Source organism: Arvicola amphibius, chromosome 5, assembly GCF_903992535.2.
Source record: "Arvicola amphibius chromosome 5, mArvAmp1.2, whole genome shotgun sequence".
NCBI classification, from domain to species: Eukaryota; Metazoa; Chordata; class Mammalia; order Rodentia; family Cricetidae; genus Arvicola; species Arvicola amphibius.
This window is the reverse complement of record NC_052051.1, coordinates 9,699,887-9,722,276: the sequence shown is the minus strand read 5'-3', so window position 1 is coordinate 9,722,276 and position 22,390 is coordinate 9,699,887. Positions and strand designations below refer to the sequence as shown.

General features: G+C 47.7%; 1 protein-coding gene and 1 pseudogene across 3 annotated transcripts in view; both read right to left on the bottom strand.

Moving 5' to 3' along the window:
* Positions 1-13,853, bottom strand: part of Zfp64 (ZFP64 zinc finger protein) — a 63,822-nt gene extending 49,969 nt beyond the window's left edge. For 2 of the 3 annotated variants that reach the window (XM_038331838.1, XM_038331837.1), the window contains exons 1-3: positions 13,681-13,853; positions 10,061-10,300; positions 567-728 (exon numbers count right to left, since the gene is read on the bottom strand). In XM_038331838.1, coding sequence (XP_038187766.1) covers positions 567-728; positions 10,061-10,300; positions 13,681-13,726 — 448 coding nt within the window. In that variant the 5' untranslated portion in view covers positions 13,727-13,853. Of the gene's footprint in view, positions 1-566; positions 729-10,060; positions 10,301-13,680 lie in introns of those variants that run through there. The other variant, XM_038331839.2, reaches the window with a different exon arrangement.
* A 3,794-nt stretch (positions 13,854-17,647) lies between these two features.
* LOC121677188 lies at positions 17,648-18,536 on the bottom strand (annotated as a pseudogene).
* Between the last annotated feature and the right edge of the window lie 3,854 nt (positions 18,537-22,390).

Below are 22,390 nucleotides of genomic sequence, written 5' to 3'. Positions count from 1 at the left end.
ACTGTATTAAATAAAAGGTGGCAGTGTCAGAAGGTTGAGAACCACTGTTTTACAACATGGCCCATAGGCTAGAAAGACAGACAAACGCTTGACTCTCTTGTTTAGAGAAGACTGAAGATTCCTAAGAACCAGGGTAACCAGTTTAACCAGGACCGGAAATGGTGCAGCAGTTAGCGTACAGGCCGCTCTTCCGGAGGACCCAGGTTTGGTGCCCAGCCCCAACACGGAAGCTCACAACCACCTGTGACTCTAGTTCTAGAGGGTTCCACGCCCTCTTCTGGGCATCAAACACACGTGGGGGGTATAGGCTCCCACACAGGTGTAGACCCACACTGATATACCTTAAGGAGTAAAAAGAATTCACCAAGAAGCTGGGCACCGTGGCTCATGCCTCTGCTTCCAACAGGTGGGAGGCTGAGACAGGAGAATCACGAGTTTGAGGCCCACCAAAGTGGTATAGTGAATTCCAGGTCTGGTTGAGCTACAGAGTCAGGACCCAGCCTCCCCCCATTAAAACAAATCCCATGAACCCTGTCTACCCTTGTGTTGCCCAGAGGCCCCTTTACCTGGATAGCAGCAGCCCAGTCTCTTCTGCATAGGGGATGTGGTGGGCTTCTTGGCGCGTGTCTTGGCAGGGAGCGAGATCACGGTGGCTGTCTGGTTTTCATTGCTCTCCGTGGGCAGGTAAGTTTGATAGCCATGTTCAAAGACGAATTCTGGAGCTGAAACTAAAGGGCCCAGTGCTTATTAATTTCCACAACACAGAGCGATGACGTAACTCAATCCAGCTGATGTGGCACGAGAGAAACAAGAATTTCTCAAAAATCAAGTGTGTGAGGTGTAGGGATGGCTCAATGGGTAAGAGCACTCACTGGCTGCTCTTCCTGATGACCCAGGTTCAATCCCCAGCACCCACACAGTGGCTCACAACTGTCTATAACTCCAGTCCCAGGAGATCTGAGACCTTCGCGGTCTCATTTGATACCAGGCACGTGTGGGCACTTTTAAAAAAAACTATTAAAGTTAATTTTAAAAAAATCAAGAGTCTGGGTGTGGTGACGCACACCTTTAATCCCAGCACTTAGGGAGCAGAGGCAGGTGGATCTCTGAGTTCCAGATCAGCCCAGTCTACATAGGGAATACTAGACAGCCAGAGCTACAAACCTGCCTTAACCCTCACACTCCAAACAAAAACAAGTACTTTTGAAGGTGGTGGCAAAAAGCCTTTAATTTCAGCACTTAAGAGTTCAAGGCCAGCCTAGTCGATATAGTGAGTCCCAGACAGCCAGAGCTACATGATGAGACCCAGTCTCAACAAAGTGACCATCCAACCACAACTACAACACGAATGCTGGTCTAGGGTTCTAAAACACCAGTCAAGACAGGGTCTCACCTAATTCAGGCTGGCGTCCAAATCACTATGTAGCTGAGGTTGGTTTTGAGCTCCTATAAACTTGGATTACAAGTAAGTACCGATATTTCATTTGTATTTTAATAAATAAAGCTTGCCTGAAGATCAGAGAGTAAAACAGCCCTACTGATCAGCCTCACAGACCAGGCAATGGTGACACACACCTTTAATCCCAGTAGCCACACTAGTTGCCATAGGAACTGGGCGGTATTGGTGCACACCTTTAATCCCACCCCTAGAGAGGAATATAAGATGGGAGGAGACAGCTCTCAGACAGTCTCATTCTGAGATTCCTGGAGGCAGGATCACCATTTTGGACTGAGGTAGGAGCCAGTGGCAGGCTGTTTTGCTTTTCCAACCTTCAGGTTGAACCCCAGTTTTTGTCTCTAGGTGCAGAAGACAGAGGACATCCCTAAGAGCTGGAGTTACAGGTGTCTGCAAGACACCTGACTTGTCATGTGGTGCTGGGATCCGAGCTCTGATTCCCATGAATTTAGCAACAAGTCCTCTTAAAGTGCCGAGCCATCTCCGCAGCCCTAGCTTCAGACCTCTTGGACGAGCAATGAATGTCCCTAAAACTGATGTCATGTCGGCATCATTAACTGCAGGCAGGTGTACAAAGCACTCTCCTAAGAGTCTGAGAGTCCTAAAAATCCAGGACTTCTTTCAAAACTCGGGCATCCGTGGCATCTCACTGCAATTGAGAGGTTAAAACAAAACAAAAAATGTAAAGACAGAAGAAAACAAAAAGATCCCGAATGAGATCATTAAAAAGATAAGGGAGGAAGTCTTGAATTTTTCTGCTTATAATTTTCGTGCCCATTTTGTGAATGATGTTCTTGGTTTTAGCATTTGCCCATGGGAGGCCTGGTTCCAAGCAAAGGTGATCTATGTTCATCAGGGACAGGCAAGATGGAGAGGTCTCGTCTTTACCACTTTATTTCCAGAATATATTGATCTGAATCAACCCAGAGCTGCCATCATAACCTAGTTCTATTTGCCAAAGAAATCCATACCATAGGCCGTTTTCTTCTAAGACCAAAGTCCCAGCTAAATGAGAAACACAGCAGACAAATCCCAGCATAGGGCAGCTGGTAAAAATACTTCACCTCAGCTAGGTGGTGGTGGCGCAGGCCTTTAATCCCAGCAGAAGCAGGTGGATCTCTGTGAGTTCGAGGCCAGTCTGGTCTACAGAGTGAGTTCCAGGACAGTCATGTTTACACAGAGAGAAGCACTGTCTTGAAAAACCAAAACACTTCACGTCAGAAACTGTCCAGGTCATTGAAAATGAAACCTGAGAAACTGTCACAGTTGGGAAGGATCTAAGATGTCACAATACAGAGCGGTGTGTGTCCCGAACCAGCACTGTTAAAGATGATTTATTTATATTTTATGCATATGAGTATTTTACTTGCATGTATGTCTGTGCACCATTGTGTGCCAGGTACCATAGACATTGATTTTAACATGTGGTCTTCTCCTCCTCCTCAGGATGATTTTCTTGAAGGGTAGCTGGCCTGGCTTGGTTTTTGTCTTTGAGTCATGCCTCCTTATGAAGGTCCTCACTTCCGGTGCCAACAGCATCCCATTCTGGGTTCCTCACCGGGAAAACCCAATCACCTTTATGGAGTCCACTTCCATCCCCACTCCTGACACCATCTGGGGAGGCATGGTTTCAGCTGAACCCCAACAGTGGCCAGGGGGACCTCTTTAAGAAGATCATGAGGGGGCCAGAGAGATGGCTCAGTGGTTAAGAACACCGGCAGCTCGGGCAGAGGACCTGGGTTTGGTTTTCATCAGCCACATGGCGGCCCACGGCCATTCGTAACTCCACTTCCAGGAGTATGTACACGGTATAAACGCACAGAGGCACACATATGTGCACACAAATAAAAGGCATGTAAATAAAAATCCTGCTAAAATAAACTGCATGCGGCCATCACCTCCCAGCACACACCTCCTCTTCCGCTATCACAGTTTGTAAACACACACTCTAATCTCTGGCCGAGAGTCCAGGTCCGCTCACCGGCACCTTTCTGGAGTCCTCACGATGCTGTCACTGATTCATGCCAGATGACACTGAGGCTCTCACAGCCTTTGGCACCTGAGCAAACTCAGTTTCCACTTTTCTCAGTGGGGAACTGTTGTGGCGGTCTGGCCACTGAAGGTCAGCTGTGGAGTTCTGACAACCACTGTTCCATCTCGACACCCAGTCTCTCCGAGTGGCCCACTTGCCTGTGTGCTCGTGGCTAGAAAAGCCACTGATTATTGAGAGCTCGGCGGGCTCTTCCGTAGGAGCTTGGAAGACAAGGCTGTTGATAGCGGCGCAGACGATGGAGGTCTGGCTTGTGAAGCTTCAGAGAGGGGCAAAGACGTTACCGGGCCTTTTGTGGGAAGATTTTGTGGTTCTGGTTAGCAGGGCTGCAGAATCAGCTGTGATTAATAGGAGACCAGAACCATTAAGGAAAGCGAAACCTTTGCTTTGCTGGGGTACTCCATGCTGGTCGGCTGGAGCTGCAAATCCAGCAGTGATTAAGGAGAGAGCAGCTGGGCGAAGGTGGCATACGCCTTAATCCCTGAGCTCCAGAGACGTAGGCAGGTAGATTTCTGAGTTCAAGGCCAGTCTGGTTTACAAAGTGAGTTCCAGGACAGCCAGGGCTACACAGAGAAACCCTGTCTCAAAAAGCCGAAAAAAGAAGAGATCAGGATCACTGAGGCGAAAACTTCTGGGAAGTGTTGCCTCAGGGTCAGTACACAGAAGCTGTGCTCCATACCGGCCAAGGTTATACCTCGTGCTGACCGCTGAACTTGGTAGCGTTAAGAGTCACACAGGTGCTGTTGGTTTCAAAGCTGTGAAGGGGTCATAGAGAGTGGCTGAGGCTTGGCACCGTGTGGCAGGGCTGGAGAGGCCAGTGGTGAAATTGCAGCCCAGTTGCAGCATGCAACCCCAGCAGTTTGGAGATGCTGGTACCCGGGATGGCCACCAGGAACAGCAGCAGCGGTAGGGTGGAGTCAGCCTGAGCCAAGAAGACAAGCTGTGTGTGCTGCAGGGGGCGGAGCTGGAGAAGTGACCCACGCCCCTTGGAGGAGCTCAGAAGATGGTGAGTGGACCCCAGATAATTGGGCACCGAGTTTCTTACACTGTTAGAGTTTGGTTTTGCTTTGTGCAGATTGTGACTGTGCCCTGGTTCTTCCCTCTTGAAAAAAGTAACTTAATTTTTTTTTCTTTCCCGAGACCAGCAGGCCTCGAGCTCAGAGATCCACCTGTCTCCAGCCTCCTGTGCCTCTGCCTCTTTAAATGCTGGGATTAAAGATGTGGGCCACCACTGCCCGGCTTAAGTTTGATTTTTATAGGAGCCCACAGCTGAAAGACTTTAAACTTTTATTTTAAAATGTTTGGTATTTTTAAAGAGACCGAACTTTCTAATGTGTTCAAATTTTTGAAGTTATGCTTTATATTGGGATATTAATATTAATGAGTCATCTAGGGGATAAATGATAAAGGAAAGGCTCTAATGGAAAAGCGATGTGCTGTGTGTCAAGGTGACAGGGGCCAGTTGTACTGGCAAGTTTTATGTCAACTTGACACAAGCTAGCGTCATCAGAGAGAAGGGAGCATCACTTAAGAAAATGCTTCCATAAGATTGGGCCGAAGGCAAGCCAGCGGGGCATTTTCTTAATCAGTGAATGATGGGGCAGGACAGCCCATTATGGGAAGTGCCATCTCTGGGATGGTGATCCTAAGTTCTATAACAATGGTTCTCAACCTTCCCAATGCTGCAATGCTTTAATACAGTTCATGTTGTGGCTCTCAGTCTGCCCCAGCCATGCAACTGTCAACCATATTCCGAGGGACTGGTTTGGGCCTATGCTGCTACAAGCCCTTCTTGGAGTCATGATTTGAGCATCTTCTCTCTCATTCTGAGGCTGCTCACTCTTTCCTCTCGTGGCCAGTGCTGCTCTCTGAATGTCAAGATTAGATGCCGATGGGAGCATGGGGTGGGCAAGTGGAACCAAGTGGGGACAGCCAGGTGCAGCAGGGGTCATTCTGGGGATGGGGCTAATCACAGGAGGTCCAGGCAGTCCAGAGGTAGAGTCACGGGCCAAAAAGAATCTGCTCAAGTGTGAGCTGGGAGGCTTCACCTCTGAGTCTCGTTTTCTTTCTTTTCTTTTTCTTTTTTTCTTCCTTTCCTTCTCCCTCCCTCCCTCCCTCCTTCCATTCTTACTTATTTATATGTGTATGTGTGTGCTACCACACATATAGAGAGGTCTGAGGATAACCTGTGGGATTTTTTTTTTCCTCTCCACCATGTGGGTCCACAGGATTAAATTCAGGTTATTGGGCTTGACAGTGGGTGCCTTTACCTATAGAGCCATCATTTTGCTGGCCCTGGCCTTAGGTTTTTTTTTTTTTTTTTTTTTTGCGTCTGGGGAATGGACTTTTTTCTTCCTCTCTTGGGGTGGCTGTGAGGGTTAGAACTGAGGTATAGCAAGCTGCTAATGCACTGGTTACTTTTCACGTGACTCCATGACTCCTAGGCAGCAAGGAACTGTCGAGGGAAAGTCTGGTTTCATCAAGGACCCTCTCAGAATGAGGGCATGGGAGCCATCAGAAATCGTCACTGAATGGGAAAGTCTGAGGCCTTGGGCCAAGTGAGTGACTCTCCAACCTGCCAGAACTGCGGGTCCCCCAGGGAGCTTCTTCAGTGACGCCGGAGTCTCCACCCCAGAAATCCTGCTTCCTCCGAAGGTGGAGCCTAGGTACTGGTGTCTAATAAGTTCCCCCAAGGATCCTGATCTACAAGACAGCTAACGGAGCAACTGTCCAAAGTGGTGGTGGGAGTGAGAGGGGAGTCCGGACGAATGTGGCAGAAAGGCAAGCAGGACCCTGTTTGGTTGTCTGGAGAGGGGCAGCTGAGCTGGGCAAAGAGAGCCAGACACTTGAGGTTGGCACATCAGCCAGCTGCCACTTTATCTGTTAGACTCTGCGTGTCTCATGGACCCCAGCAGCCATCCCTGCCCTCTAGTGGACCATTAACAACAGAATTCCTGTGGCAGCCCAGGCCTGACGCTGTGACCAGAGCTATCCGATGGATGTGGGACATGAGACTTGGGTGTCTCTGGACAGGAGATGTCCTCCCTGAACTGCATACCAAGAGAACCCCACGCCTGGCCTGAAACAAGAGCGGCAATTCTAGGTAGAGACACCACCTGCCAGGGCTCTAGAGTGCTAAGAAATGGGGTTCAATGGAAAAACTGCAAGGAAAAACGTGTGCGCCCTGGCTGTACATGTGGAGGGCGTGTGTGTGCGAGGGAGGTCAGAGTCGTGTGTGTAGACTGTCACCAGGTGCCATCAGCCGGGCAGAGCTGGGGAAGGCATTTTCAGCAGAAGCAGTAGAGAAACAAAAGGCTCAGAAGTCAGTGTGGTGAACGCCTCAGGCAGAGCGTGGTCCAAGGCTTTCCAGGCAGCAGAATCCCTCGGAATTTGTCTTACAGCTCTTCCTGGGGCTGTGTGTTTGCAGTCAGGAAGCTCAGCTCTCTTCAGGGAGATGCCCATTAGGAAAAGGATGAAGCACTTGTTCCAGGACAACCCTGGATCCGTGGGTTCTCCTGGACCCATCTCTTCACCTCAGGCAGTTTCTCCTTATCTAGCTGAGACACAAGCACGTCGCAACAGGCCAACTGCAAAGCTACTTCTTACTGTTTGTGTGTGTGTGTGTGGGGGGGGGGACCCACACAGGATTTCTCTGTATAGCAGCCCTGGTTGTCCTGGACCAGGCTGGCTTCATGCTCAGATCTGCCTGCCTCTGCCTCCTGGGTGCTGAGCACTGTGTGGTATCTAGTCTCCATATTTTCTTGACTACTTCCTTTAAGGGTTAGTTTATTATCCTACCTAAAATCTCTCCAGACACATATTTTGGGAGCATTAAAAATACTCAAGAAAGCCGAGCAGTGGTGGCATGCGCCTTTAATCCCAGCACTCGGGAGGCAGAGGCAAGTGGATCTTTGAGTTCCAGGACTGGCTCCATAGCTACAGAGAAACCCTGTCCTGAAAAATAAAAAACAAACAAACAAACAAACAAACAAACTCAAGAAATTCTGCTTATTGTCCAAAACTGTTTTATGTGTATATGTGTGGGCCTGGGTGTAGTACTCGGGCCATTTTCAGGCACGTGTGTGGGCCTGAGTATAGTGTATGTGCCTTGCTTGTGCACATGCTCTCAGAGAGTCAGGGGGAGGGAATTTGATCCCCTGGAACTAGTTACAGACATTTTGAGCTGCCATGTGGGTGCTGAAAACTGAACCCAGGTCCTCTGCAAGAGCAGCCAGTGCTCTTAACCACTGAGTTGTCTCTCCAGTCTTAGGTCTCAAATTTTAGACAGCACATGAATAATTTATAAAAGTGGGAAGCTGGCTGACCCTCGGCTCCAGTAGACCTTGGAGCTGAGACTGAGAACATTTGGGCTGTTGAGATGGCTCAGCTGGTAAAGGTGTTTGCTGCCAAGTCTGACCACCTGAGTTCGATTCCCAGCGCTCACCTGGTAAAGAGAATAAACTCTAAAGTTGCTGGCACACACGTACAAATAAACATAATTTAACTTAATTAGGAAAATTCATATTTTTTTCTTTTTTGCAACTAAAAAAAATCAAAACACAGAACTGGCCGGACCCAAAGAAGAGCTGCTTTGTGGGTGGTTTTTCCAGTTAACCACAGTCTGTGCCGGGCCCTAATGCCCACCCCCTTCAGGCTCTCATGATTTTGCTTCCTATAACAGTGTAACCCTGTTAGATTTGCACACACCTCCCCTGCTCTCACACGGACATGGCCCCTCTTTCTGAGGCTCGGGCACTTTGTGCTGTATGGTGTCTGACGTGGTTTTACCCACCTCTCTCCTGAATGGCACACATAAAACTGTGGCTCTGTCCACAGTAAAAACTGTAACGAACACCCTTCATCTGCCATCAAGCTGTACAGGATAAACACTTAGAGACTGACCCATTACAAGTATTTAGATATAGTTCATTAATTAGTTCTTCCTCATTTTTTTTAATGTGTGTGCGTTATGTAGGCTCACGTACACACATCATAGTGTATGTGTGCGGAGGTTGGAAGACCACCCTGGGAGAGCACTCTTTCCTTTTGCCGAGATCAAACTCAAGTCCCCAGGCTCGTTAGCAGTGCCTTTACTGTCTGCGCCATTTCTTCTGCCTAGTGTTCTGGTAATTTTTTTTTAGAGATTTATTTATTATGTATACAGTATTCTGTCTGCTTATATGCCTACAGTCAGGAAGAGGGCACCGGATCTCATTACAGATGGTTGTAAGCCACCATGTGGTTGCTAGGAATTGAACTCAGGACCTCTGGAAGAGCAGCCAGTGCTCTTAACCTCTGAGCCATCTCTCCAGCCCATAGGAAGGCTTTTTATATGTGTAAGCTGCAAACTTTTTTTCAACATGCTCAATTTTAGACCCTGTATTTTTGGGGAGAGAATAAGTAACATCATTGCAGCTACATTAATAACTCCCTCCCTCTGGGGGAGGGCAGTCCAATCACCAAGGGATGTATTATTTAATTCCTGGAGCACCCAGCCTCTCGGAGAGTGGTATCTTACTTTTTTTTTGGTTGTTTGAGACAGGGTTTCTCTGTGTACCCATTGTCTTGGAACTCACTCTGTAGACCACACTCGAACTCACAGAGATCTGCCTGCTTCTACCTCCCTAGTGCTGGGATTAAAGGCATGTGCCACCATCACCTGGCTGTTTTGTTTTTTAATTGGTAAACGAACATCTGTGTCTCCCCAAAACCAGCCAAAAAACAAGCCAAGATAAGACCCCGACATTCTTTACGCTCGTCTATCACACAAATGATGCCAACGCAGGGCTCGCGTGCATACCCACCCCAAATATCTGTGAGATTCTGCTTCTCAGCACCCAGAGGTTTGGCTTAGAAACCTGGCCTTTGTCTGTCTGCTTACACACGTGACATTTCTCACAATGCACACTTGATGGAGGACTCTCATTGGTTAATAAAGAAACTGCCTTGGCTTTTTGATAGGGCAGGATTTAGATAGGTGGAGTAGACAGAACAGAATGCTGGGAAGAGGGGAAGTTAGGTAGACGCTTCAGGCAGTCGCCATAGGCAATCGCCATGCCTCTCGTCTCTGAGACAGACGCCATGGAGCCAGCCACCAGGTCAGACATGCTGAATCTTTCCCGGTAAGACACCACCTCGTGGTGCTACACACATTACTAAAAATGGGTTAAAGCAAGATGTGAGAATTAGCTAATAAGAGGCTGAAACTAATGGGCCAGGCAGTTTTTAAAAGAATACAATTTGTGTGTAATTATTTTGGGTATAAAGCTAGCCGTGCGGGAGCTGGGTGGGATGAAAAGCAAACCTGCTCGCCCCACACTACACACACTCATGGTTTAAACCTAAAAGCCTCCAAACCCTTCCCAGCAGTGCTGGTTAAAAATAACAAATTGGCGATTGAGGGGCTAGGACCTGGGCAGGCCGTCCATCCAAACAGGTCTCACAGAGGTTGGGGGGGGGGTGTTGCAGCCAGCTACCTCTGTCCCCTTCCCCGCCCGGCTGTACCTGTGATAGTCTGTGTCTCCACCTCTGTCCCCACCCCCGCCCGGCTGTACCTGTGATGGTCTGTGTCTCCGAACTGATGGCCCTTGTGGTGGTCTGGCTCTGGGTGGCAGGCACTGTCTCCTCCGACACAAACTGGACCGTGCTGGGGGCTGTCACCGGCGTGCTGGTCAACTGGCAGCCGCTCTGCTTGTGAGCTACAAAGGCATCCAGGTTGCTGAACTGCTGCTTACAGATACCGCAGATGTGGATGTCAGGTGTCAGCTCTACCAGGACCGTGGTGCCTCCGGGGACTCCATGGGACAAAGGAAAAAATCAGAGATTAATTTCAGACCAGTGTCATGGCAGGAGGCAGACAAGGTCATGTCCCTCCTTCTTTCTTGGAAACCTACTCCATATTCTGTGGTAGCAGCTATGTCCCCAGATGGGAGCCACGGTCTGTGCACAGCACTGCTCACGGGTACCACCGAGGGTTTGGGGTTTGTGTTTTACAAGAGAGTTCTTTCAGAGCTGGGGAGGCAGCCACAGATTGCTTGCCCTGCAAGCATGAGACCCCGGGTTCAAACCCTAGAGCCCATATAAAGAGCTGGATGTTAGGTGTGAGTTTGTAATCTAGCATAGGGGAGGAGGCAGGGGAATCCCCATGCTTGCTGGCCAGGTGGCCAACCAAGCCTACTTGGCAAGTGTCTCAAAACCCAAGGAATGGTACCTGAGGAACAACATCAGAGATTGTCCTCTGGCCTTCACATATTCGTACACACAAGGATGTATACCATTGTACACACACACACACACACACACACACACACACACAACCACTAAAAGACAAAGTTAATCTGATGTGTAGGACTGCCCAGTCCTGCCCAGGGACTGAGGCCAAGTCCTGCCCCAACAGGACGGTCACTATGGAAACTTCCCCCATCCCAACACACAGTCCCAAACGCCTCATCACCTACAAACCCACTAGTTCACAATGGTGCTCCCTGAGAGATGTGCGGACTCCTCCAGCACACATACCACAAAGGGAGCAAGGCCAGCTGTGGCTTCCTCTTCCTAAAGATGCTGATGCAGACACGATGTTCACACATCAGCAGACACTTTATAACTATGAAGAAAATGCCAAAATCTCCCATTCTTGCTCCCACTTCCCTGGTCTCTGAATGCAACCCCAGAATAGATCAATTGGGTTGGTACAGTTCAGGTTTCTGGCACTTGCAGACTAAATTCATTCTTAACTAACAGGGACAGCTTTTTTTTTTTTTTTATAGCAATGAGAGAGAGAGTAACTGTATTGAGAGCTTCAAAGCAACTAGCATGGTTCCTGATACTATATTAGAAGGTAATATAGCTTCACATGCAGTGCAGTGGGTAGAGGGCTCACCTTGCATATCTGAGGCCCCAAGTTTGAACCCCAGCACCTCCTAAAAAATGGCATGGTTGATGGAGCACACAGGCCAGTAATGCAATCTCAGCCACTACAGAGGTGGAGGCTGGAGGGCTGGGTCTTAAGACTCCTCCTGGGCCTTGGCTAGTTTGAAACACCTAGACCCTGTCTCAGAACAACAGCAAAAGAAAGCACTATATAAACGTTTGTTAAACAAGATAACAATTGGGCTGGAGAGATGGCTCGGTGGTTAAGAGCACTGGCTGCTCTTCCAGAGGTCCTGAGTTCAATTCCCACATGGTGTTTCACAACCATCTAGATAATGGAATCTGATGCTCTCTTCTGGCAAGATAACAATTAATTAGTAAGTCTCAATACGAGAAATTTAATTTTTATCCTTAAATTTTTCTATTGCGGAGTTGTAGGGATGGCTCTGTAGTTTTACTGTTTACGGAGTGTCTGAGTTCAGAACCCACACTCATTAGCACATGACCAGCAACATCAGCTCCAGGGGATCTGACCTCCAGGAGCACATACCCATTCCTATGTACACACACAATTAAAAATAGAAATAAAAACTTAAAATTTTTCTCTTGCATTATAATAAAACTCACACAGAATAAAATCTGGAATAGTAAGAATTGGCAGAAAAAAACTCATAATATTTGCCACTTGTACTTTCATGGACATTACACATTTTCTATTTATGTTTAAAAATTCATTTTCCCACTGTATTGTGAAGCTAATCTTTCCCCTATATAATACCAACCATGAAAATTCTTCATACATGTAATTGTTTAGTGGGAACACGTCACTCCATGGTATCCATGTATCATATAATGTCTGTAACTACTCAAGTTAAATATTGCAAGACTACATTTGTAGAACACAGTGCCCGTACAATGCAATTTTCTGAAAATTATAAACTATTTCGATTCTGTCCAGTTTCCTTCAGGACTAAGACTAGGCGTTTGCCTGAGGTGTCCTGTGGTAGACGTCCCAGGGAAAGTAATGCTGGGGGGAGGGACACTTTAGAAGTCACCTTGCACAATGCCTCAGAAATCAACAGATGATGCCAGGGACAAGGCCTTCCTCCTCTGGACTGCTGCAGCTAGGTGACCACAGGGACAGTCCAGTACTAGGGAAACGGTGAGAATGAAGCCATATTTGCACAGCTAAGGTTGTCTTCGTGGTGGACTAGTATTAGTGTCCAGGAGGAAGCAGTTTCCGGTACTAAGTTATGCTTCTGGTACTCACAAAAGGTGTAAGTCACAACGGGGACTTTTCTTAGCATCTTTAAACTGCTACTATCAACACTGACTTTAGCCCTGGGTTTTCAGTCTGCAAAATGAGGGCAAGACAGCTCTCTCCTTAGGGCCACAAAGAGTAAAAGAGTTAAGGCCCGTAAGGGGGCCCCATTTCAACTCTAAACCAGGTCACGTGGTGGGGTCGTCCCTTTTAAAGTGCATGGCACCGGAGACACTGAGACACCATGGAGTGGGGACTGGGGTTCAGTGAAACCTCTCTGTTCTATACTTCATGTAGGGCACACCCAGGCAAGTTTCGGAGCCAATGGCTCCAAGAACAGCAGTTAGCAAACTGAGCCAGGTGTCTGTAAACCCTGGCCAGGGCTTTTCAAACTTCCGGTGCTCCAGGCAGCCGGAGAAGACATCAGATTCTGGCCCCACCCCCGGAGACCTGGGGGGGGGGGGTAGGCGGACCCAGCCGCCTTGTTTTAAACACATGTTGGTGCTCCAGGTGGTGGCCTCCGGTTCAGTCCCTGGCCCATACTTTGGGAAACAAAGGCATACGGACATACTAAGAACTTAGAGGGGGTAAAATAAAAGCTGATGTGATGTCAGGAAAATGATAGAGAACACGAAACTCAGAGCAAGCCATCACAGCCTGGTCTTCCCTACCCACAACCCCCCACCCAGAGCGCTGGGGAGAGCTTTACAAACCTGTCCACAGTCCTTCCGCATGCTCTGACTTGAGCCACTGAGGCAGAAGTTTTACTACCTGTCTGCCCGGGTCACCCCACTTTCTTTTTCCCTCCGCTACACCCCAAACTCTGCCAGGCGGGCAGGGAAGGTGGTGATGGTCTCTGCAAGGCATGGCCTTCCCGGACCATGCCTCCCTGGGGGTGTTACAGGAGTTCTGCTCCCAGCCCAGCCTCTCTCGGGGCTGGGGGTGAGGGCATGCAAGGTGCGCCTCACCCGGATCCCAGATCCCCGGGCCTGCTCGCTAGCTGCGCCCGTCCAGCACTAGCTGCATCCGTCCAGCACTTACTTTGCACCGACCCTGAAAAGCTGTCGCCCTCGCCGCTCGCGTTCATGGCCTCAGACCTGGGGTGCCGTTCCTGGGAGCCCTCGGGTCGCCCTACATGGTTCAAAGACTTTGCTCTTGCATTTTTCTCGCACACCCCCCCCCTCCACAACCCTGCTTGTCTGCTCCCAACTCTGTGAGGCGGGGACGGATGTACAGCTCGCGCCACTTCCGCTGCCTAGAGGGCGCTGGCCCGGTGCGTCCAGCGGGGTTCCCATGTTGTCCTCTCCCAGGAACGCAAGAAGGGACCCGAGACCCCAGCGTCTGGATTCTACCACTCCAGCCCAGGCACTCTGGGGGCTCTGGGGGCCACCCTACACCTTTGCGTCTCGCTCTCCTTGGGACCTTCATTCTGCCGTAGACGCCAGGAGATTGTGGGGTCCTCCCAAAACCACCACGGAGCCTGCATTCATATGTAAAAGCGAAGGCCTTTATTCAAATTTAAGCTTAGACTCTCAGTCTGTTCAATGCAGTGGTTGAAAGCAGAGAGTCCCAAGGCTGGGCAGGGTAGGTTTTTTTTTGTTTTTTTTTTTTTTCCATAGTAGAGGTTGGGGTGACGGGATTTCTAGTGTTCAGGACCTCGATTGATTGACATTTATCTAGGGGTCTTGGCAAAAGAGTGAAAGACCCCCGAAGGGACCCTTCCCTCAGGTAGAGACCCCCTACTCAAGGACCAAGCCGAGACCACTGATGCAAACAGCAAGAGGTTTATTGAGTTGACACAGGTACCTGTGGGCGACAAAGTCCCTCAGAAGACTTCGCGCCTTCAGGCTGGGGAAGGGCCTTTTTTTTTTTTTTTTTTTTTTTTTAATAGGGAAAAGGGCGGCAGAAGCAGGTGTACAGAAGCAGATGCATGGTTACAGGGATTTCATTGGTCAGGTTGAATGTGGTCATGGTTTACTTGAGGGCAACTTCCCTCGGGTACCAGGAGGTCTGATAGTATCTGAGTGGGCTCTATCTAGGACACAGGTAGTTTTCCCCAGAATTTTCCGTTCCCCTCCCAGGTCAGATGTCTGACCACAGACATCCTGTTTGGCAACCTTGGGGCACTGACTTTACCCTGAACTGATACTTGTTTATGTGTAAGCCTTGCAAAATGGCGTTACAGCAGCCAAGCGGGGTTTTGATATTATAGCAGGGGCTGTGGGGGTCTTTCAAGAGGAATAGTTGAGACCTGGGCTCAGGGACATCTGGTGATCTTATCTAATGTTCAGAATGTTGGGGACATCCCTTTAGATGCTGGCCCTCCCTGGGTGGTGTCAGTTTATGGCTTTCCCTGGAACCCAGTGTTGTCTGCCAGTAAACTGAAATCCAGGCCTACTTTTGTCTCCCCTGTAGTCCAATATGGGTCCCCTCGTGATCCACAGTGGCCTCACCTCTGCCAGGTGACTCACTCTGAAATCACCACCCTTCCCTTTTGTTCCCCCCTTTCTCCCGCCCCTGCTTTCCAGGAGAGAGAGGGCAATGGCTTTCAGGTTTCATTTACCTCTGGTTTGTCCCTTCACATCATAACATTGTACTTGACTTTTCCATTCTTTTTGTTACTAGCTCTCAGTTCTCAGTCTTACGATGACCGTCACTCTCTGAGTGGCTTCTCTTCCCGCTGGCCCCCGAGCGACACAGCTGGAGGAGAGCATGGCACACTGGAATTTTCATTTTGTGTTTGCATCTTGATCACGCCACGGGCGGTCCTGCCTGCATGGATGCCTCACACTCTCCCAGGGAACTTGCTGAGGCCACACGTGTTTGGGTGCCACCCAGGTGTGCTGGAACTGTGGTCCAGGCGTGTACAGAGCAGAGACATGCCCCAGGTGACTCGCTGGAGTCTCAGACAGGGACAAAGCGGGGAATTCCCATTCTAAAGCGGATTCTCTAATGTTTAACAATGACTTGTAATCTTTTACATTAAGGTGAATGTCAGTGAAGACACAACTTGAAACTTAAAATCATGGCTAAACTGCTGTTATGGGAATGATCAAGACTGAACCTGCTGGTCGCTGGGCAGTGAGTACACAGCGTGTATTTTCCCGAGAGCTGGCTTGGAGTCTCGCCTGGCACCTAACTCAGGGTGACACACTATATGGTTTTCACTATGTGGTTTTCACTATGTTCATCAGATGATTTCACACAAAGCAAGTACACACAAGCCTGCTTTGTAAGGTTAAATAAACGTGGAAATATCCAAATCTTACTTGGACATACAATGGAAAGCAAACTCTTCTCTGCCCCAGCTTCCCTGCGTTATCTACTGACAGGGACCCCAGATTCTCTCCCAGGAATCAAGTTCTGATATCAGTTTCTGAGGTGTGCATTAAAACTCTTTTATAGACATACAAAGGCCATATGCAAATTCAGGGTTTTTTTTTTTTTAAAGCAAATACTACAAGGCAGAGACTTCCCCCTGTGTGTGGGTTTTTTTTTTTTTGTTTGTTTTTTTGTTTTTGCATGACAATGAGACCAGGGAATCACTTCCTGGTGATTCTAGGCTTGCTTCAAGAATTCAAAAAAAGTTTAGAGCTATGGGATACTGTATGCTGTAAATATGTATTGTTCTCATTGGTTGATAAATAAGGCTGCTTTGGCCTATGGCAAGGTAGGATAGAGTTAGGTTGAAAATCCAAGCAGCAATACAGGTGAAGAAGGGCAGAATCTGGGAGATGCCATCCAACTGCCCAAGGAACAACATGCCAGCAGACCGGTAACACCACGTTACAAATCCATTAAAGTATCAGAGATGGTTCCAGGTGTGACACCGTAGGAATAACCCATTCTTAGTTCTGAATTAGGAAAACAGAAGAGGCAACATTGTGTTCAACACTTAATCTACTTTCAATCTTCACCTGATGTGGGAGGGTCTTCTGTTTGAGTTGATTTCATTGGTTAATAAAGAAACTGCCTGACCCATTTGATTGGCCAGCCCTTAGGTGGGCGGAGTAGACAGAACAGAATGCTGGGAAAGGAAGTTAATAAATCGCCATGCCTCTGCTCTCTGGGTCAGACGTGATGAAGCTCCGGCCCGAGATGGACGTATGCTAGAATCTTCCCGGTAAGGCACCACTTCGTGGTGCTACACAGATTATTAGATATGGGTTAATCAAGATGTGAGTAAGAGGCTGAAACTAATGGGCCAGGCAGTGTTTAAATGAATACAGTTTGTGTGTTGTTATTTTGGGTGTAAAGCTAACCATGCGGGAGCTGGGCGGGACAAAAAGCAGGTCTGCCTGCTGCTCCCCCCTACATTCACCCTTGTTCGAAGGGCACCCGGTTTAAAGAGTTACTCTAAGTGTTAGGAAAAAGATTTTTTCTACTCATTTCTCAGACCTCAGAGGAATTACATAGTGTTTTTAGATAAATATTCAATGTTTGCATCATACAAACAGTGGTTCTGGCTGAACCAGAGTGTGTCTATTCTGATTGCTTCTCCTTTGTGCGATATTCTTTGTTTTCATTGGAGTTAACATCTTGTTTGCTTACTTTTCTATATAATCATTCATCTCAATTACTCACTGATGGCTATACAAATGTCTCTTACCATAACTGAACACAAGCTTGTATCTGTAAATTTTGTGTTTTTAAAGCCAGCTCCTCAGTCTAGAGAGGGCAGCTGAGTGGCAAGAGCCCCAGAATACTGTTTATAGCATCATCCTGAAGTTTCTATTTATTTATTTAATGTGTGTGTGTGTGTGTGTGTGTGTGTGTATGTCTGTGTATGTACCTGTATGTATATGTGTACCATGTGGGTGCAGGTTGTCACATAGGCCTGAAGAGGGCGTTGAATCCCCTGGAGTTGAAATTACAGGTAGTTGTGAGCCTCCCAACCTAAGAAGACACTGAGAAATGAACTCAGGTTCTCTGGAAGAACAGCAAACATGCCTCTCTCCCCATCTCCCCATTCTGTGCAGTTTTTTTTTTATTTATGTGTTTTACATTTCTAGGAAAAGAACCTCAGGATTTTCCTTCCCGTGTGTTTTTATTTTGCTTTTTCATGGTCCATGATGCCAGCTGAGAACAATGAAACCAAACTGGCCGGATGGGAGCAGATTGTTCTGCCATTTTTTTTAGGTCTTTGAGTTGCACATCAAATATAGGGTTTATCACTCCACACTTGTTCAACCTGCCTATGAGATTCATGATGATTTTCCCAGCTCTCTGTGATTTCAAATTCACTGATGTAACTGTTCTTCATCATCACAGGAACCGAATGATGGCTTTGGGGCCTGATGACGACCTGGTATTTGCCTCTCTTCTCAGCAGTGTTGATGCCCTTGAGAACATCAGGCAGGACATTCATGTGTACCATGGCCCAGGAAGATGGCAGAAAGAGTGGGGGAGGACCCAATGCCGCACACATGCTCCTCACCATGGAGTACTCTCTCCAGCCCCCGCTATTTGCATTTTAAGAGTTAGCATTTTGCTCCTATTTTGTGTGTGGGGAGTTTAATCTGTGTGAGGTTGCTAAAGCATTGGGGGCTCTTGTCCACCCGATGTGCTCAGGCTTCTTCCCTGTGGTCTGACTTGTACCAATGGAGTCTTGGCCTTTCAGGGACCCTCAAGGGTCTTGTGTACCTGTCCAGTTTTATTCTAGAAAGCAGCCACAAGGAGGTGATTGACAGTTCTGGGAGCATGGTAAATGTGTGGTGGTGGTAGGGATGTTAATCTCAAGCCTGGGCATTGGTGAAGAGGGACCAATTCTGGGTTGTCTCTTCCTTACATGGACTTCCATTTAACTAATTAATTAAAAAATTTTTGAGACAAGGTTTCTCTGTGTAAACAGTCCTGGCTGTCCTGAAACTCACTCTATAGACCAGGCTGGCCTTGAACTCACAGAGACATTTTATCGCTTTATTTAGCATATATATGTATATGCATGTAGGCCATAGTGCACATATGGAGGTCAGAGGTCAACTTTTAGGAGTTGGTTTGCTCCCTTCATTGTGTGGGTCCCAGGAATTGGACTCAGATTGGTAGTCTTGGAGGTGAGCGCCTTTACCTGCTGAGCCATCCTTCCTGCCTTCGCTTTGCATGTTCTGTACTGGGCAGGTTTCCCCAAAAGAACCCCAAAAAACAAAACTGTACGCTGACTACCTGGAGGGGGTGAGCTTTCCTGTGTCTCTCAGAATGTGGTAGGGGAGGAGAGTCGGGGTGCCCCAGATGTTCCATGTAAACTTTACCCACACACTTGTTTACGTCTCACTCCTGAAGCTAGTACAAGCCAAAGGGGCCATGGTGGATCCCACAGCTATATACTCAACAGCTCACAGAACCTTTGCCCACTGGGGAAACCATCACTCACCCACAGAGCAGCCTTTCTCTGTTTAAATGAACAAATACAAGGGAAAGAAAATTAAATTTAGGAGTCAAAGAGCGAGCCTGTGCTGTGTTATGGAGTCAAGCCAGCCCGTGCTCTGTGTGTTGTGGTGTTGAATCAGCTCATGCACTGTGTATGATGGCATTGCAAACCAGAAGCTAACACTTAGTTGTTGCTAAGTAAAAATTTAATAATGACTGGGCCGTATTTTCAGTCTCCTGTAGTAGGAGAATGGAAAAAAAATGGCCCAGGTTACAAGCAGAGGAGTCTCTTTATACCAAGTGATTAAAAGTGGGAATCTGTAGTTATTTTTATGATCACGGGAAAGGCACACGCTATGGGTTTATGGTCAGACAGTTAACATACCATGAAATGTCTTATGGTCAGTCAGTTCTCAGAACAACGGGAACAATTTACAGTGTGTTATTCACAGGATTCTTGAGGAAGAACTAGTGGAAAAAGTCGCCGTTTAGCTCAGGACGTAATCAAAGTCTAACATTGCTTAGCTAAAAAGAAAATGGAGTCAGATGGCTCTTAACATTGGGAGACGATATTCAGGGCTGAGAGGAGCAGAGTGGCGGTGGAAATGCACGCCCGACCCCTTCTCTGACATGGCACTAATGACTAGACTGTTTCCTGTTGCCCACCTTCCTCCAGGAAGGGAAGAAAAATGTCTGTGAAGGTGTGTGTGCTGGGAACGGGTATGATATTATCTCACTTGATCAAATGGACTCAGCACATGCGTGGAACCCCAGCACCAGTGGACAGAGAGGACTGTAAGGTCCAGGTAAGGCTAATACATACATTTAATTGCCTTCAGTGTGTTACAAGGCTCTTCATAGGGGAGTGAGGGAAGCAGGTGAGATGACTAGACAGACACGGGAGAGGAAAAAGAGAAGGAAGGGACAGAAAGCAGAAGGTGGGGAGAGAAGAGAGAGGAAGGCAGAGAGACCTGATGCACCCTTGCAGGATTTGAAGCTGTTGAAGGACCAGGAGCCGAGTGATACAGGCAGCCTGTAGACACTAGAAAAGGCAGACTTCTTCCTACAGATCTTCAGAAGGAATTCTGCCATGCCATCTGGTCAACCCCTTGCTCTGATCTCTGTACCTATGAGGGAATGAGTCACCAAGTACTCTACAGACGTGAGGGCAAACCTATTTGGAACACACAGTTCATATTTCTCATCTATGAATGTCTGTTATCTGGATTTGCCTTTGAATTGAGTTCAAGCCCTCCTTGAAGAGCCAGTCCCACTAATTGTTAACATTCAGGCCTGGCCCGTGTCACCTGGCAGGATGCACTCAGGCTGTACGCTGGCCAGCCCAGGGTCCTATGGCTGTTATGTCAGTGAGTAATCTGTATACAGACGCAAAAGGTCCCTTTAAGAGACAAGCTCTGCCCATCCCCGCTCTCTCTTTCCTGCTGCTCCTTTGAAGAGGCAGGCAGATCTTTGCACCACCTCTCTCTGCCTCTCTGTCTCTCTCTTCCTCTCCTCTTCTGCCATTCCTGTCCCTAGAGACTGGTATTTCCTTCCCCCTACCCCCTTTTCCATTCCTTTTCTCTCAGTAAAATCCCTGCATGTGAGCACTGTTTGCATGGCCTGTCTGTCTCTCCCCCACTGTGGGCTCTCACCTGCAGTGGCCCTTCCTTGGATCCGCCAAGGTTCCTCTTGTGTGCCGTGCTGTATCATAACACTGGTGTCATGAAACTCATCAGGCTCTCCTGACAATGTGAGACGCGCTGGGATCCTGGAACCATCAACAGCATCACTTTTCCAACTCAAGGATTGCTGGGCCCCTCCATTCAACACTGGTAAGCCACTCCTTCTTCACCTCTAGCTGCTTCCCCCAACTGAGGATTCCTCTTGAAGAACCAAAGTTCTTCCATTTTGTCCTCTGCCTCCATCTTGTGTCTTATGTAAGCTATCTCCCGTAAAACATTCCAGTTCTCAGAAATGGCTAGGGGCAAAAGTAACAGGGTAGCCACCTGGAAAGTACAGATAACTGCACAATGTCCCCTCTTAAATTCAATTCGTGTATGTGCCTTTGTAGCTATTGATTAAAAAAGTGATGTAAACAGCCACAGTGATCTCTTTTAAACACCTCTAATGAGCTCTGTTCACTGTAACTCCTTCTAGACTAAGATAGCAAGTCTCAAATACTTTATATTGGTATGTACTTTTAGATAATGATAATATATGGTTAGATCTGTTACAACATACTGTATATGTGATTCAACTCTGCTTTAAAATATATTCTATATGGTGATAAAATTAAGGTTATAAGCATCATCTGTTCAGCCTGTGAAGGACTAAATGATCAAGTTCTTTAATTGTAGTCATGCTAAGTACTGATGTGATTAATCACAGGGATAAAGCCTTACTCAGTCCCCTAAATGTTTTCAGAGTTAAGCTTGAAACAAATAACTAAAGACAAAGTTTGTCTACTCAGATATACCCAATAGACAGATTGTCTTCAAATGCTCAGAGATCTGCAGAATATGGCATTTAAAATGTTTACGTAAAAAGCTTTTTGAAATAGAGAGACCTTCCAGCTCCTGGCAGCTGGGCACAGAAGAAGCTCCACCCAGAACTTGCTTCAAAAGTGGCAGCACTAGCCTCTGAATAATCCTGCCTTTCACCTCAGCTACTGCAAAGATCCACTTCAGACCATGGACAAAACAGGACACTGGGGAACTGGCTGCCTCGAACTGCCTGGACAAAGGTAGACTGGTTCTCCCAGGAGTCCTTACTCCAGAGAACCCTGTGGGATCTTCTGGGGCCTTGCAGGCCTACGTCTGCCAGCTAGAGGTGGGATGTTGCCCTGAGACTTCTGCCCTCAATGACTATGGAGGACCTTGAGGTGTCTGTCTAGGTAGCCAAGCAAGTAAGTCTCTGTCGTTTTTTTTTTAAATATTTATTTTATTTATTTTTAATATTTTATTTATTATGTATACAATATTCTGCAGGCCAGAAGAGGGCACCAGATCCCATTACAGATGGTTGTGAGCCACCATGTGGTTGCTGGGAATTGAACTCAGGACTTTAGGAAGAGCAGTCAGTGCTCTTAACCTCTGAGCCATCTCTCCAGCCCGTCTCTGTCATTTTTAATCGCTAACTCAGGTGAGATTTATCCTTCTCTGGACTCTGATGCTGTTTGATGACTAGGCCAGTGGGAGCTTTGCCAATTTGGCCGCAGCAACCAGGGCTTCAGCTGCATCCCCAGGGTCCAGCTGCCTTCATGGTTCTCTATGTAGGGCTAAGGTCACAGGCCTCGCTCTCTTAGAGCTAATACCAAGTCTAGACACAATTTACCTCATTACCAGACTCAAAAAGAGAGATAAACTCACAAAACAAATTTCAGTGC